The 15,079-nt window shown below is 38.7% G+C and overlaps 1 protein-coding gene across 1 annotated transcript in view; it reads right to left on the minus strand.

Annotated features, from left to right (window-relative positions):
- CSMD1 (CUB and Sushi multiple domains 1) overlaps nucleotides 1-15,079 on the minus strand; it is a 1,741,289-nt gene that overhangs the window by 144,339 nt on the left and 1,581,871 nt on the right. The window contains exons 38-41 of the mRNA XM_060001344.1: nucleotides 13,585-13,703; nucleotides 9,812-9,881; nucleotides 7,599-7,715; nucleotides 889-1,098 (exon numbers count right to left, since the gene is read on the minus strand). Coding sequence (XP_059857327.1) covers nucleotides 889-1,098; nucleotides 7,599-7,715; nucleotides 9,812-9,881; nucleotides 13,585-13,703 — 516 coding nt within the window. The remainder of the gene's footprint in view (nucleotides 1-888; nucleotides 1,099-7,598; nucleotides 7,716-9,811; nucleotides 9,882-13,584; nucleotides 13,704-15,079) is intronic.

Here is a 15,079-nt window from a genome sequence, read left to right on the forward strand (position 1 = left end):
CCTCAACCTGTACCACCCTCTCTTTTTTCTCCTACCTGGATTCCTATTGTAAGAGACCCAAATTCTGGAAACGTAAATTTATATTTTAAGTAACAACTGAAGTAACAAGGTCTAAGAGTTCAACACAAAATGCCATCCTCTTTCAGTAATAAAATATTAAATCTCTATTTTTCCAGGGTAGCCTATGAAATTAAAGAAATCAAGTGATTTTGCTGTGTTAAAAAAAGACTCCACTTTTGACATTTTCAACTTCATTTGAATTAACAACATTCAAGAAAAGGCCAGCTGAATTACTGTGTTGGAAATGAAAATTTTGAACTTTTTCACATGTCAAAAATGCTTTGGTAATGGTAGATTCAAACTTTTGTTAGAGACCTCTATTTTGATGGTTTAAAAACACGTAAGGTTCATTCTCATTTTTTTTTCTGGCATAATTTAAACATGACTTGAATAGTACATAGAACCATTACTTTGAGCTGAGACAAGGCTTAAGGGCACGAGAGACACGGTCAGACCCACTTCCACTGTGAACGGACTCCCTGCACCATAGTCCTGATGGGAAATACCGACACGTGGCCAAGAGGACATGGTGACAGGTGAGAAGGCTACCTGGTGATGGGGCCAAGGGGCTTGAAGGTGGTGATGGTGGCCGTTGGGGGTAGAGACAAGGGACTTCAGGTGAAGCAGTGACAGTGCATGGCTGACCCTGCTCCTTGTGTCTGCGTCCTGACTTGTGTGTACAACAGCCAAGACTCCACTCCACTCCCAGTCAGCAAACTGTGCCCAACTAGAAATGACTCCAGCCGTACAAGCCTTTAACCGGCTAGGGAGGTTTACCCTTACAATTTACCTGTAAGAAGCATCCCTAGATGTGTTCTGACTCCTTACCTTGGTAAGTGAGTTTAAATCCCTGCCGGTTCTGCGAGTGGTCGCTGTAAAAGTGGATGAGCGTTTCATGAGTTGTGCTCAGCAAGGGCGCAGGCAGGTCGGGGCCACTGAACTGCCCCATCATCGGGCTGGTGTGGAAAGGTCCGTTTTGAATTTCAAGGTAGTCATGATTAGCTTCGGTAGAAAAATTCAGAAATTGAATATGTGCACCTATGAAAAAATATGCAAAATCGGTGGAAGTTAATACCAAATTTTATGATAATGTTTACCAATAGGGATTAAAATTGTATCAGTTTCCCCAAGCAGCACCTCTCCAGGAGGCGGAGTGGAGCACACACTTTGTGAATTACAACGATCCTTGGTTCAGTTTCACCTCAGCAACCTACTAGCTGTGTGACCTTTGTCCATGTAGTAAATACCCCAAGTCAACTTATTTGTGAAATACGGGTGTTACCAGCATTGCATCACAGAGACAAGCAGGTATAATTCTTAGAATGGTGACTTACATCCATACACATGGCAGTGATTTTGTCCAGCTGCTATTATAATCATTACAACCAGAAACACAAGGTTGTAATCGTATGTCAAATCATCCTTAATTTGTGGCTTTATCAAGGAAGAAGCCAATACAGATCTAACAAAATCCAACAATCTTTAAAGTGGCTTTTAAATGGAAGGGCATACCACTGCACAAGAAACTTCTTAGTTTGGTAAGCGATTGTTTCAATTGTGTAGTGCCTGCAAAATAAATTACTGGTGTTTGCAAGAAACCCACTCGGATCAACCCCACTCTAGCTCTCACAATTCAATCTAACAGCCTGGCACAGGGCAAGATACCAAGACGGTCTGAAGGACCCATACTGCTAGCATCATACTCATCTGTGTCTCAGATAAACTACAGTGATAACTTAGAAGAAAATCAAAATCAAAATAATTTAGTTATTTGCATTGTGGTATTGTTGAAAATTTAATTGACTACTGTGTCTGAAATATTTTAATTCACTTTCAAGTTTATTTAGAATGCCAAAGACATTAGCTTTTGCACAAATCCAGGCAATTAAGTTAGATTTGTAAAACCTAAACTGAGAATACCAGCAGCTATTGTAGATCATTCTCTCAACATATGAGGAAAGCTTTACTTTGTGTTATTCTTCTCCTGTTCTTGAGAGATAAAAAGAGCTTTATTTTTTTCTTTTTCATCTAATATGTTTGACATGTTTCCTAGGTTTTAGGAAATTAAAGATATTAAAATTATCATATTAAAGATCATGTTAACATGGGTTACCTTACTTAAGTGTAAATACCTAGAGAATTTAAAGTAACATATCTACTTAGTATTGATGGAAAACACAGGTATCAAAAGCCTGAATTCAGTAAAAAAAAAAAAAAAAAGAAGAAGAAGAAAAGCTCATGCGAAGAGTAATAGGGAAGAACAACCTAAAGGTACTCAATAAAGGTTAAAATCATCCAAGAAACACAATTTTATCAATTATGAAGAAAACCTTGTGAGGAGGAACAAAAGAGTAAATAATGGCCTTTCTGGCTGGGCAGAGTGTAAGGCCACCTATCACTCTTGGGGTTCAGTTTATCAGGTAATCACTGTTATGACCATCATTTCACAGGTGAGCAAACTAAGGCTCAGAAAGGCTGGGTGTTATGTCCTATGTACCACAGGGAGAGGCAGAGTTGGATGGACACCAACTCCAACTGACAGAGCCCTCATGTTCTCTGGTTTAGCATGAAAATGTGCTAGTCAAAAGCTAATGATATCACCATGTTAAAAATATTACAATTTTTTTGGAGAAAATAATTTTGCGTTAAAATTGTTCAACCTAGTTTGATAGAGAAGATTGGAAGAAGTAGAATGTGGAATACTTCACGAAGAGACCGAGAGAGTGAAAAGCAGAAGAAAGACTTACAATGAAACATCTTTAACAAGGCAACCAAACTTTGGAATCCTTTTTGGAAGGAGTAATTCAATTTGTAACATATGGTCCAAACATATGTACTGGCGACACATGAGCAGCCAGAGAAGGAACAGCCCAGCCTGTGGCCGTCCTGCCCATTCTAATACTAGGCACAACAGACGACCAACATGGAACAAACCTATAAATTTAAAACATTTCTGCAAATATTAAAAAGTGTTGAAGAGACATCAGTGAGCTAATTCATTTTCTCCTAAATCCCAGTAAATACGTTTGGTCAAAGAAATTTGGAAGCAAGAAAAGAAGAAAGAGAGAGAGAAGCATTGAGAGAGATAAAGATAGAGAAAAAGAAAGAGAGAGAGAGACAGGGAGAAAGCAAAGAAGGAAGGAAAGCAGGCAGGGCTAGTGGTCCCCAGCCCTTCAATTCTGACCTGTCTCCTGTGATAGTTGAACCACTTCCTGAGTCACGCAACAGTATCTGATCTATTCCCTCACCCACTGCTGAATTAAATACAGTTCTCTTTTGTGGCCTGGTCCACAAGTCTGATAAGAAAAAGAGGGTTTTTTAGCTAATTAATAAACTATACTAATGGATTTCTTTTTTTTTGGTGGCTACATCAAGGCCACAGAACCCCTGTGGTCTACAGAGTTTCATAAACACCCGTCACATTCTTCACCAGGAGGAAGAACACAGAAGCTGACACAATAATAATCAAAAACGAATGTTGAATTACTAACATTTCTATTTACGTCCTAAAAGTACCAGATAGGATGTGAAACTAGGGCAAGATTAGAACACTTAAAAAACGTTTCCTGCTTTTGTAGGTATAAAATCAAATAGCAGGGAAATGGCTTAAAATAGGCTCATTTCAGATAAGCATATGCAGACATCAGATGTATTCATCCAGAGACTCATTTTGAAATTCACAGAATGACCCAGTCAAGAAAGAAATGAGAGACAGCAAGCAGATCAAGGGGCAAAAAAAAGGAAGGCTGGCCAATATCTCTAAAGCAAAGGAAATGGTGACCGTGGCCTTTTACTGATTCGGAATTAAACTTGAAATGGAATTATGACAATTATAATTTTATGAAAAAAATTAGCATATTAAGCAGGATAAAGTATCCAGCCACATATCAAACTACCTAATACATATCAGGAAATAGAACCAAGCCCAGCTCTAATCTGGTTTAGAATGGAATTTTTAGCTATCTAATTTTCAGCAAATTGTGTCCAGTTTGACATCATGAAGCCAAAATGAAGGGATTGAAGTAAGCGTTAACCTAGTTATTCTTTTCTTATCTCACAGAATACCAAAAATGTGTCATTGCAACAAGAAACCCAGTCTGAATGCCCATCTTGGGTGGAATTTACACCGACTGTCATTACACACTGAAAATTACGTGTCAGTAAAAGGCACCTGAAGAAAAACTTTTGACTTTGGATTTTGACAAAACTTTGAATAGTAACCTGACCATGGCTTCAGAGTTAAACTCTCGTCTCTTAGTTGATAGAACCTGTGAATAGTAAAGTGCTCTATTTTATATCTTCTGTGCATAATAAACATAGAGCAAAGGAGTTAATACTTTTAGAATTCAGTGCATAGTCTAAAGAGTCTTTTACATCCTCCCTAGACTTCTAGATGGTTTAAAGGCATGGCCAATTTGGACCTCATGGTGTGCGGTATAAGTGCAGTGAGTTTTAAATATAAAAAGCAGTTATACTCCAATAAAGATGTTAAAAAAAAGTACTGGTAAAGTAGAAAAACTTGATTTCATTTCTGTTAACTATGCCTTTAGAAATTTTCAAGAAAATAGAGACAGAAGTTCTGTGGTGATTGAGCTCATGCCAAAGCCACACAAAACAGCAACCCAAATTTGTGGAAAGGAAGGAAAACAACATAGAAATCATTAGAGCATTTGGCTTAGAAACTAAAAGCAGTTAACAGTTAGGTAATGCCTTCTCCATACCAGGCGTTTGCATTACCTCCGAACGGCTGTCGGAGAATGATATTTTATTGTATTCGTTTTAAAGATAAGGGACAAAGGTTCAAAAACATGTTGATAACTTGGGCAAATTCATACCATCAGTCACTGACAGAACCAGGATTTCTACTCAGCTAACCTCAGAGCTCAAAGGCATGAGGAGCCACCATATACACTGCCCACTCCTTAGACAAAGTCCCTTGACTGCAGGCCCTCACAGAGGCTGGATGCAGGAAATAGCTGCTGCGGGGGATGAGTAATTAGCAAGGGGAGACCAAGGTGGCTTTCACGTGATGCCAGAGCAACCAATCATTCTGTCTATTTAATTAAGCTATTGACTGGTCCATGCATGTGGGACGGAAGAAGGATTAATCAGAAGAATTATTTGACGAAGCTGGTAGCTGCTTAACGAATGGGTCGGATATCTATGAGGTGGTCCCACGCATATTCAGTGGTATGGAAAGATCCAAACACAGCAATAAAATCCTCCACGAGTGAAAGGCATCTAACCTATTTTTTTTCAAGAAAAGGCACTGATGTCTCATATTCTGGATAGGTGTGTTTTTCAGGGTGGCTGGGGGAATTACAGTCACCGGTACAGTAATTACTAGTACAATAATCCTTAACACCCTGAGCAACCCAAACCCAAACTGACAATCCAGGAAATGGGAATGTACATGCCTCTTCCCTAAATTTAAATGTATAATTTCATGTTTAGAAGTATATTTATAGATTATAAAATTTATCACAGACAAACCTGGTGTGGTACTTAAATTTAATCTGTAGCAAATTATTCCGAAGCATAACTACATCTATTCTAAAACGCTAGGGACAGTCATATTATTTTGCATGTAGTTAGGATTTAAGACATAAGGTTTCTTTTTGCTTATTCTTCAAGATGCTTTTTAAAGCCCAATACTAGGCAATATCACAGATTTTAAAGACAAATAATTTTAATTGTAATATTTCATAAATATTTTTAAAATTTTGACCTTTCTTCAAATAAAGTTTTTTTAGGTTCATAGATCATGATCATGAGGTCAGACAATCTAACTGTTCTTTTTTTTTTTTCCTGAGTTACTGTCTTGCATATTGGTTTATCAGTGAGTGAGCAACATACGGAAATATGCCAAACAATAGCCGCCTCAAATCACAGAACAGTAAAGTTGGGAAAATAAATTAATAAAATGTGTATATCCATTCATGAGTAAAATGCTTCTGATGAGGTTTGAAAGAAAAGTGGGAACTATTTGCAGCAACAATTTAAAGACCAGCTAGCTTTTTGCTGCTGTTGTTTACGACATGCCAAGCCCCATACTAAATTTCTCGCCCGAGTTGTTTTGGTGAATCCTCATGTAACCCTGTGTGGTTATTTCCTTTTTAGAGGTGAGGAAGATGAGGTCCCTGGAGGTTCACTCAGTGCAGTAGCCTGAGTGAACTATCATTACTCGTCTTATAAGCTTGTGACCCTCAAGATGCTCAGACCCTGTTGGAACCTCCTGGGTCACCTACAACTCCGATCCTGACACCTGACTCCAAACACTGAACCAACCATGTCCAGATCTTCAGATCCCCAGGGTGAGAAAACAGACCAGCCTTTGAGGATAGCTGAGCCAATGTTGGTTAAAGGCAAAGGCTTCTGTTCCGTCTACCACAGAGCACAATTACGGCCTCTATGTTCAGAGAGTTCAGGATTTAAAAAACAAAACTAAAAAACCTGGAAGAAATAGAGCGCCTCTGTGATCCTTCTGTGAACTGTCTCCCCTTTTTTATCCCCACACTCTGGTGGCCCCTTCAGGAACTCAGTGGACATGAACCTCACGTGTGTTCTCCACGGGGGGGAGGGTCCCTTCCATGCTCCCCCTTGCCCTGGTGGCCTCATGCCCGCCGCCCTCTTGGAGGCTCTTAGCTGAGCAGGTGGACCCTCCCTTTCCTGCTGCCCTCCCGGCACAGATTCTCAAGGCAAGAGCTTTGAAAACTTAAAAAATATAATCCTCTTCTAGGGCAACGATTTCCACTTATGCTTATGTTCATTCACCACTCAACTAACATTCATAAGTACTCAATTACTCTGAGACATTCTGGGACATTCTGTGAATATCTAATTTGGCACCCCTATCATACTGTGTACTTTTGAGAAAATCACAGGTGGGGAAAACCCAAATTAATGAACTAAAATATTAGGACATCATGAGGCAGACAAGGAAAGGCATGATAGGGAATCAAAATTTCACACAGACTGTGAATTTCTGAAGCAGGCCAGAATGGGATTTTAGTGTACATAACAATTAAAATTAGGAACTATTTAAGGTAGGTAACCTGAAAGTTCATAACTAAATATGATAAAAAGCCATTTTCATAAATCTAAATCAATGCAAGTTATAACAACAAAAGTTTATAGAACAAAACTAGAATGAGTTATAACCTGAGAAAAACCTTAAAAATTGTTCAAAAGAAACTACCACCATTACTGAATTCCAGTGATACATTATAAAAGACAGTGTTATAAAGAGATTGATAATTGAATTAGGGACGCTACATGCTGCACGTCATGTGCCTCTACTGTTCATCATTCAACTAATTTAATTTGCCTTGAAAAGTCTTGCACGGCTGAACTGATTTTTCAAGTAACTTTCTGTTCTCAAAGTTATTCTGCCAAAGATTTATTTAAATCTGTAAGCCACTTTCAATTAAAGACACACTTAGGTCAACAGGATAGGCCCATTTTTCACTCAGCCTAATTCTTTCCAAGATAAAAATTAAAAAGTTGAATTTTGAGGAATGAAAAAGTGTCTCACTCACCGTAGCCAGTGGGCAAGGCGATCTTCCAGGTGCAGTCCAGGTTGCTGGGGTAGGTGCCCGGGAACCCCGGGCTCAGGATCACGCCCCCCATGCTGCTCAAGGTCCCCCCGCAGGTCGCTGTTGGCCGGACAAGGGGAGTTAGTGCTGTGTGTCCTCGTTTTCCAGCAAGGACAATTCCCTCCCCCCACTCTATGGGACCACGCTACCTAGAAGCAAGTCTTCAGAAACGAATTTGCACCTCATTTCAGCACATACATAACGCGATGCCCTTTAGTTATTTATGGGTCTAGTTCTCCCTCCTGAGTTTCCACTGCTTAAGGACAAAGACAGGTCTTCAGTTTATCTACTTCTGGTCCACAGAGGCTCCCAGTAAAGCGTGGTCAATTTAATGCATTTTGGTCAGGCATCCGATTGACTTTCAGGTTCTGAGTTGTCATCAATACTCACACCTTTAAGTCAGGACAATTATCATTGTCCTGGGAGAGAGAGAAGGGGGTCTCGATGTTGGGTGCACCTCCTGTCAAACAAGGATGATAACCTAATTCCTTGAGTACTTAGTTATCACTGTATGTGATCGCATTCTTTTGTTCATCTCAAAAGACAAGAACCATTGGATGGGCGTACAAACAGAGCCCCCAAAAGCTGTGTATCAATCTTTTTTCCTTTGCGATATTTAAAAACCTCCATCAATGGGCTTCTCTTATTTTACATCTGTCCAATGATCCCAGCAAGATTTTCAGTATAACCCTCAAGTCTCAGCCTTCTTCCAGGGGCTCATCTGTCCACCATCATTTGGTAGCCTGACTCCTGCCTCCTGCTGGGAAAACCCCTCCATGCCAGGCCTTTTCTTATGGTTAAACAGCATATTCAAAGCATTTTTGGTACAATGGTATGGCTAAAGAACAAGGTGCTTATTTTTATAAAAGAGCCAGGTATCTTGGGGTTTTAACTGGGTTTATATATCTTATTTTATACAGATTCCTGATATTTTGGTAAGAATATATGGGATTTTTACTCCAGGGCACAGGCCATGTCCCACTGGAGGGGTCACATGATGCAGGGAATGCCAGCTTGGTGCGGGGCCCTGGCAAACGGCTTGGCCACCCTGAGGCATGTCATGAAGTTCAATTTAGTTAATACTGGTTAAGCTCTGGGAACGATGCTTGACACTCAGTAACTTGTAGAGAAGTGTTTTGCTGTAAATTGTCTTCCTTAGCACTATTATTAAAAAAAATCAGGACTTGAGATTTCCAAGAACTTATTAGTAAAATACTATCTCTTCATGGATTTCTAGTCCTAAAATCCCCCAGCTTGGATTAATCTAAAGCTAACAGCTAAGAAAACTTTCAATCTCTCAAATAAGTCTTTGAAATTTATTGTGGGATGTTTGTGAGTTTTCCAGTGAAAAAACTTCCTCTATACCTTGTAAGGAATTAGGAGCAAGCAAGTGTTATGGAAGTTGATGCATCTTTGATATCTGCTAATATACGAAACATGTAAAATAAAAGATACAATTGACTATATTTGGCTAATATAAGTAAACTATTCAAATAAAACATTTCCTCACATAATACAGAGTGTCAGCAATGACATATCATTTGATTGAATACCCACTGTGAGTTGATTTTATTTCAAAGCTTAAAATATTTAAATTCCCACGTTTAAGGGAAAGCTCTTCATTTAAAAATAAATAGGGAGACGGATGTTCTATGCCTGAATCCCAGTCCCAGTGAGTCCCTCCACAGGGTGGCTGCCTTGATATCAAATACTTTTTGATATAAAATACTGTCCCTCCAACTTCACATCACTTATCGGTACATCTCAATTTTGTTTCTGGAAATGTGATTTTCCTGAGGCTAAAGGTGTACACAGAACCCTTCTCAGACTCTCAGACCAGCTACGTTCATTCTTGCCATGAATGAATCCACTGGCTTCTGATACGCATGTGCTGTGCCTTTAGTGCCTCGAGCTAGCAGTCTTGCGTCTAATCCCTGTTGGTTGGTTCAGAGGTGCTGGAAAAGCTGAGGAACCACATCCAGGGGGAGAAGATGCTTGTCCAATCCAATAACAGCATTATTATGTTATCATCATGTAACAAATGTTTGAAAGGAATTTAAAAGTGCATCTTTGAAGCTCAAAAGTGGCTCAAGGAGATCACCATTACGTTACTGATAATCTGCACAGAGGCCCAGTGACGGAAGGCATGTCCATACCAATGCAAAGGGGAGACGGGTAGTTCCAACGCCGAACAGTCCCTGGCATGCAGGAGATGTGGGAACGGCCCTGTTCAAGAGAAAAGGAAATAAAACTCACATAACTGAACTTAGAGTATTTAAGGCTTAAATGTTTGTGAGAACATCTGTACTTTCTTTGGTTTTCCCTTTTTGATTTAATTACAAATGCAAAAAAATCAGAACTCATGAAATCTACTAATGTGTGTTAATGAATCTCATGTTTGGAATTAAAATAGAAAAAAAAATCCATAATCATTGTGTTTCTTGTCACTGAAATCAAAATCTTGTGATGTCCCCTTCAACGGTCTTTATTTCTGCCAGGATGCTTCCCTAATGCTTACAATGTTGAACTGAACTGGTCAAAGTAAGTCTTTTTTTTAATCATCAAAAGTTACAGCTTTTGGTCTAAGAGGCTGAAAATGATTAGGAAATACTAGGTATAGATCTGAAGGGTGACATGTCAAAGGTAAGTAATCTGCTCATACAAAGGTTAACTTTCACAGTTGCCTACGGTTCAAGTGCAACTCACATGACCTTTACGGTTCAGCAAAGAACTGGGTCAGTTCTTCCTTTATTGGAGAAAAAGGGAGACTTAATATTCATTTTATTATCAGACAGCCTCACAGCTGTCAAATTAACGTGTCTGCGATGAAATTAATCCTCATCATTCAAGGTCTCTTTATCCTCTAAATACATAAAGTTTTCAACTTTCAACCTTCAAAAAATCTGTCCTATTATTACTCTTTTAAAAATTAAACAGCAGCAGGTTAAATTCTCAGTGTTTCGTGCTAATCTCTTTTAAGATGAAAGAGAAGGTAGTGAACGGGCACCTCTGTGTGCAGACTATTCAATTTTACTTTTTTCCTTATTGTGACTTGGTGGTTTTATGTGCCATGAATACTTATCTTGTGAATTTCCATTTGCCAAACAAAATTGGCATAGAGGCAGCTGAAAAACAAATCTTTAATTCATGTTAAATAATCCCAGCCATATTGGGAACGCATCAAACAAGAATTTGCACTAAGGCAGTTATCAATGACAAACCGATTCCCCAAGCTTAGGAAGGTTTCATACTCAATTCATGTGCCACAAAACTCATTTTCTCCTACTACCTAATATTCTTAAAAGTTGTTACAGTAAAGGAAGACTACACTTATTCTTAAAGAAGACATGCAGGATAATGCTTTTCCTGCCAAATTTCATGCTCTGTATCTCCTCATTCTCTGACCTATTACGTTATCTTTAATAAATTTCTTTCCGAATTTTGGACAAACAAAGTACAAAAGCCTTTAAAGGTATTTATGGAAGACTACCAATAAAATGGTCATTTATTACCAATCTAGGTCACATCCTGCTATTGATTTCAGCAAAGACATTTCATATTAGTGATTCCAGCTGAAATTTTTATAATGGATCCAAAACAACACAGGAATCTGTGTATTTATTTACTAGCTTCAAATGGGAATTTTCGTTTTTCATCTTTGAAAAGAAAAGTAAAACAAATCTAGAGAGAAGGAAATCATTAATCATTCAGATATCTGGGACTGACATTTGATGTGTCCTGTCTCTGCCACTTTATGCCTGAATCTCACTAGGCAGATGCACTTATAGACATTTGTACGTAAACCATAAAAGGAACAATTCTTTTCATGAATAATATGTAATTTATGCATGCTGTCATTCCAAATATACTAATGCGTTACCAAAATTCCCAGTTGTTAGCAACTTTTTAAAAAGTCCAGAATCCTTTTTAACTCATGTGAATGAGAGAAAGTCACAGCTTGTAAATTCAATGCTTGAAACTGTTATAAAGAAAAAAAAATCTTAGTTTGCATTTGAAAACAAGAGCTAAGTGGCCTGACTGGACTCTACAGATGTGTGTCTGCAGGCTTTTATCTCTAAGCAGCATATTAAACAATTCATTGTAAGAAATGTCTTTACTAAATAACCCTTTCTAGTTTCTTCTCTGAGGGCTATAGAAGTCTTCCTTATAAAAGGATGCTGACAGTAAATGCAAAGTGCTGTCATAAACGTGTAGAAAGATGAACACACGTGAGTGAGAGAAAGTGTTAACGTGTGGGGACCTGGGAGAGGAGAGAGACAACATGATATTTACGTGGTTTAAGTCAATTTATAAAGAAGTAAAAAAAAACCAAAAAGCATAAAAATGGCTTGTCAGTATAGAGTAAGGTATTCCTCTAAATGAAACCCCTGGGATGTGACTTATAATTCTTTCTGCTGTAATACGTGAAACAGGAAGTTTCTGTTCTTAAAGAATCAGTTAAAACGGCCTTGACGTGCTTGGTTAAAAGATTGTTTCCATGGATGAAGGTTTGGCAAAGCTTTTTCAGTAACTCCTGTTCTACTTTCCAAGTCTCTGCCCATGTTTTTGCAGAGTCAAAGCAATTACCGTGATACCCACCAAGATCTATGAACGCAGGTTGTAGGTTGTTTTGATGAAGGTGGCTTTATATGCCGATGTTTGTTTATAATAATAGCTATACTGGCTTTCGTTTGCTGAAGTGTGTTAGGTGTTTTACTGATATTTTCTCAAACTTAAGGCCCAGGCTGATTTCTGCAGGTGGTCGCTGCAGATGTGCCAGCTTTTGCCCACCCCCTCCTATCAGGCACTGTCTCACTCCCCTTCCCCATTAGGGAAAGATGTGCCCCCAGTGCCACACCATGAGGTTGACTGAGAGTAACACAGGCTCTGCACGTGAAGCACCAGGCGGGCAGGCTATCAGCTTCCAGCGTTTGCTGCTGCTGCTCTAACTGGTTTCAGTTCTGCAAGATATTTACCCCAGCGCCCAGAAATGGGACTATACGCAATGCTGTCACTTCACTGCTGTATCTGCGGAACTTCTTTCTGATGAGTACTCCAGGTTTTATTTAAGTCACTTACAGAATACAACTAATGTTCTTGAAACACCTTCAGCTTCAGTGTTGTAACAAACATACAGCAAAAAGTACTCTATTACCTGAATTAACTGCAGTGTAGAAACCTAAGTAGGCTTAAATATGTCTGTTGGACTTTGGAATACACATGTTTAGATTTCAGTATTCATTGTTGGTAGGGAGAATTATATGTGGATTATGCTAGAGGACACAGATAAACTGTTCTGGGAGTATGCTTATTTGTGGCTAACCCAGAAAACAAATAACAGAAACATGACTCATGTTGCTATACATTGGTTTGTAAAATATTTATTTAAACTTTACATAAACAAATTTAATAAAAAAAATAAGACTATAAAAACTTCTGCTTAACATTTCTTGAAAAGCATTTAACCCTATTATTTGAGCACCATATTTACCTGGCACACAAGTAGGCACTTGAAGATTTACTGAACTAAATTATAAGAACAGTCTGCAATGCAGGACAAGCATGGGACTCAGAGCCAACCCAATAATCGGGTTGCCAGGAGAGGACTGTTGAGGAGACTGTGTCAATGCTTTGTCCCTTAGAATTTTATCTAGTTATTGGGAGAGTATACATTTTGAAATAAAAGTATTATGAAAATAATATGCTCAACCTTAAAAGGATGTTTTATCATTTAGAAGCTATTTCCGCATCATCATTAAATTTACCTGTATGCATGGTTTAATATGACTACTTTGATTCACAAACTGAATGAGAGAAACTAGATTAGGTCTCTGGGTGCAAATCTAGGGCGTTGTCTTAAGTGAGCTGGCTGAGGATTACCATGCTGAGCCCCTCTACTACCAAAAGCTCAAATAAAAAAATAAAATACCTGCAGCGTGTATCCAGGCTCGCACTGAAAGGACAGCACATCGTTCACCATGTATCGGTCTCCTGTTTTGATGCTGTTGCTGGGAAGGGCTGGCTCTTGGCAAGCAGCAAGACCTACGGCTGGGGAAACGTAAAGAAAAACACTTACAAGCTATGTAAAATGAACAATATTCTTATCATTTGAATAGCGAAATAGCGTTTTCCTATTGCTCTCCTCCTATAGAAATGAACAAAAACTCTCTCTCTTGTTTGTCTACCAAGAAGACATTAACTTTCAATCAGTTTGAGCTAAATCTTAAATATTAATTAATTTCATTTCCACTGTGTAATGAAATTTCTTTAAAGAATAAAATTTGTTACTTCCACATTTAGTGTAAAACACTCCAATTCCAATGCATACACATTTTAAAAGGTCTTTAAGGAAACTGTTTCCTATTATATGCAAATCCCCATGATATGGCTCTCTTGCTTTTTGTTTTTCTAGCATACTTAGCAGTCTTTTTGAAAAATTTTAAGTGTGAATCTGGGAATTCTATCCTTCTGGAAAAACATAATATGAGAACAAATATTTTATATTCAATCTCTCTCTCTCTCTCTCTTTCTCATTTAAAGACAACAACAAAAAAATTCTCATGAACAGTTTGTTCTTTAGGTAAAAAGGACCAATATTTACAGACCCTAAAGCTGTAATCAGGCACTTTCCTAGATGGAATTGCCTTTAGTGAAGACACTAACAAAATTTTAAAAAATGCATCATATAATATTGGAATTCAGCTTAGAATATCAGATGAATGAATGCCAAGGACCATTTAACATTGATACTTATTTGTATAAACCCTTATCATATGAATAATCAAAATATGTAGCTGTGGTATTTTATAGAATCAAAAATGTATTTGAAATTTTGCTAAAGATTTGGTGATTGCTAATAATCTTCCATGATTCTAGTACATCTTTTTCTCATATCCCAAGTTACTAAGCACTAATAAGTTATCCAGGGTGAGAAATGGGAGAGAAGGACTTCTTCAGAGCAGACCAGCTTAAAATCCTTCACATGCTCTTGGACTGAGACTTTGGTTCTTGTTCTTTTCATTAACATGAAGGAACTAATCAGATTAACTAACTGACTGGGACTCTGAGTAATGGGGCGGGGCTGGGGGAGGGGAAGATTGTTCTTCCAGGACATGAAGGCTGGTCTATGCAGCCACACAATTGTGGGTCCCAGTGCACAATGAGGACGCATGCTGCCTGCCCTGCCCTCAGGACTGGGTCCACACCTGTGGGCACCCACTGCAGCTGGCACATCTCCTCTGCTCGTGTGCATGCTTCACTGTCCCCATCAGATTTCGAGGTCAGAGATGAAATCATTAAGAATTTCCAGATGGGCAACAGCATGCATGGGATGCCTCTGAGAGCAGGAGCTGGTGTCACTCCACATGGTGCCAACTCACGAGGCAGCCTTGGGGTCTCGACAGGCAGCGCTTGGAGAAATCAAG

Source organism: Delphinus delphis, chromosome 21, assembly GCF_949987515.2.
Source record: "Delphinus delphis chromosome 21, mDelDel1.2, whole genome shotgun sequence".
NCBI classification, from domain to species: Eukaryota; Metazoa; Chordata; class Mammalia; order Artiodactyla; family Delphinidae; genus Delphinus; species Delphinus delphis.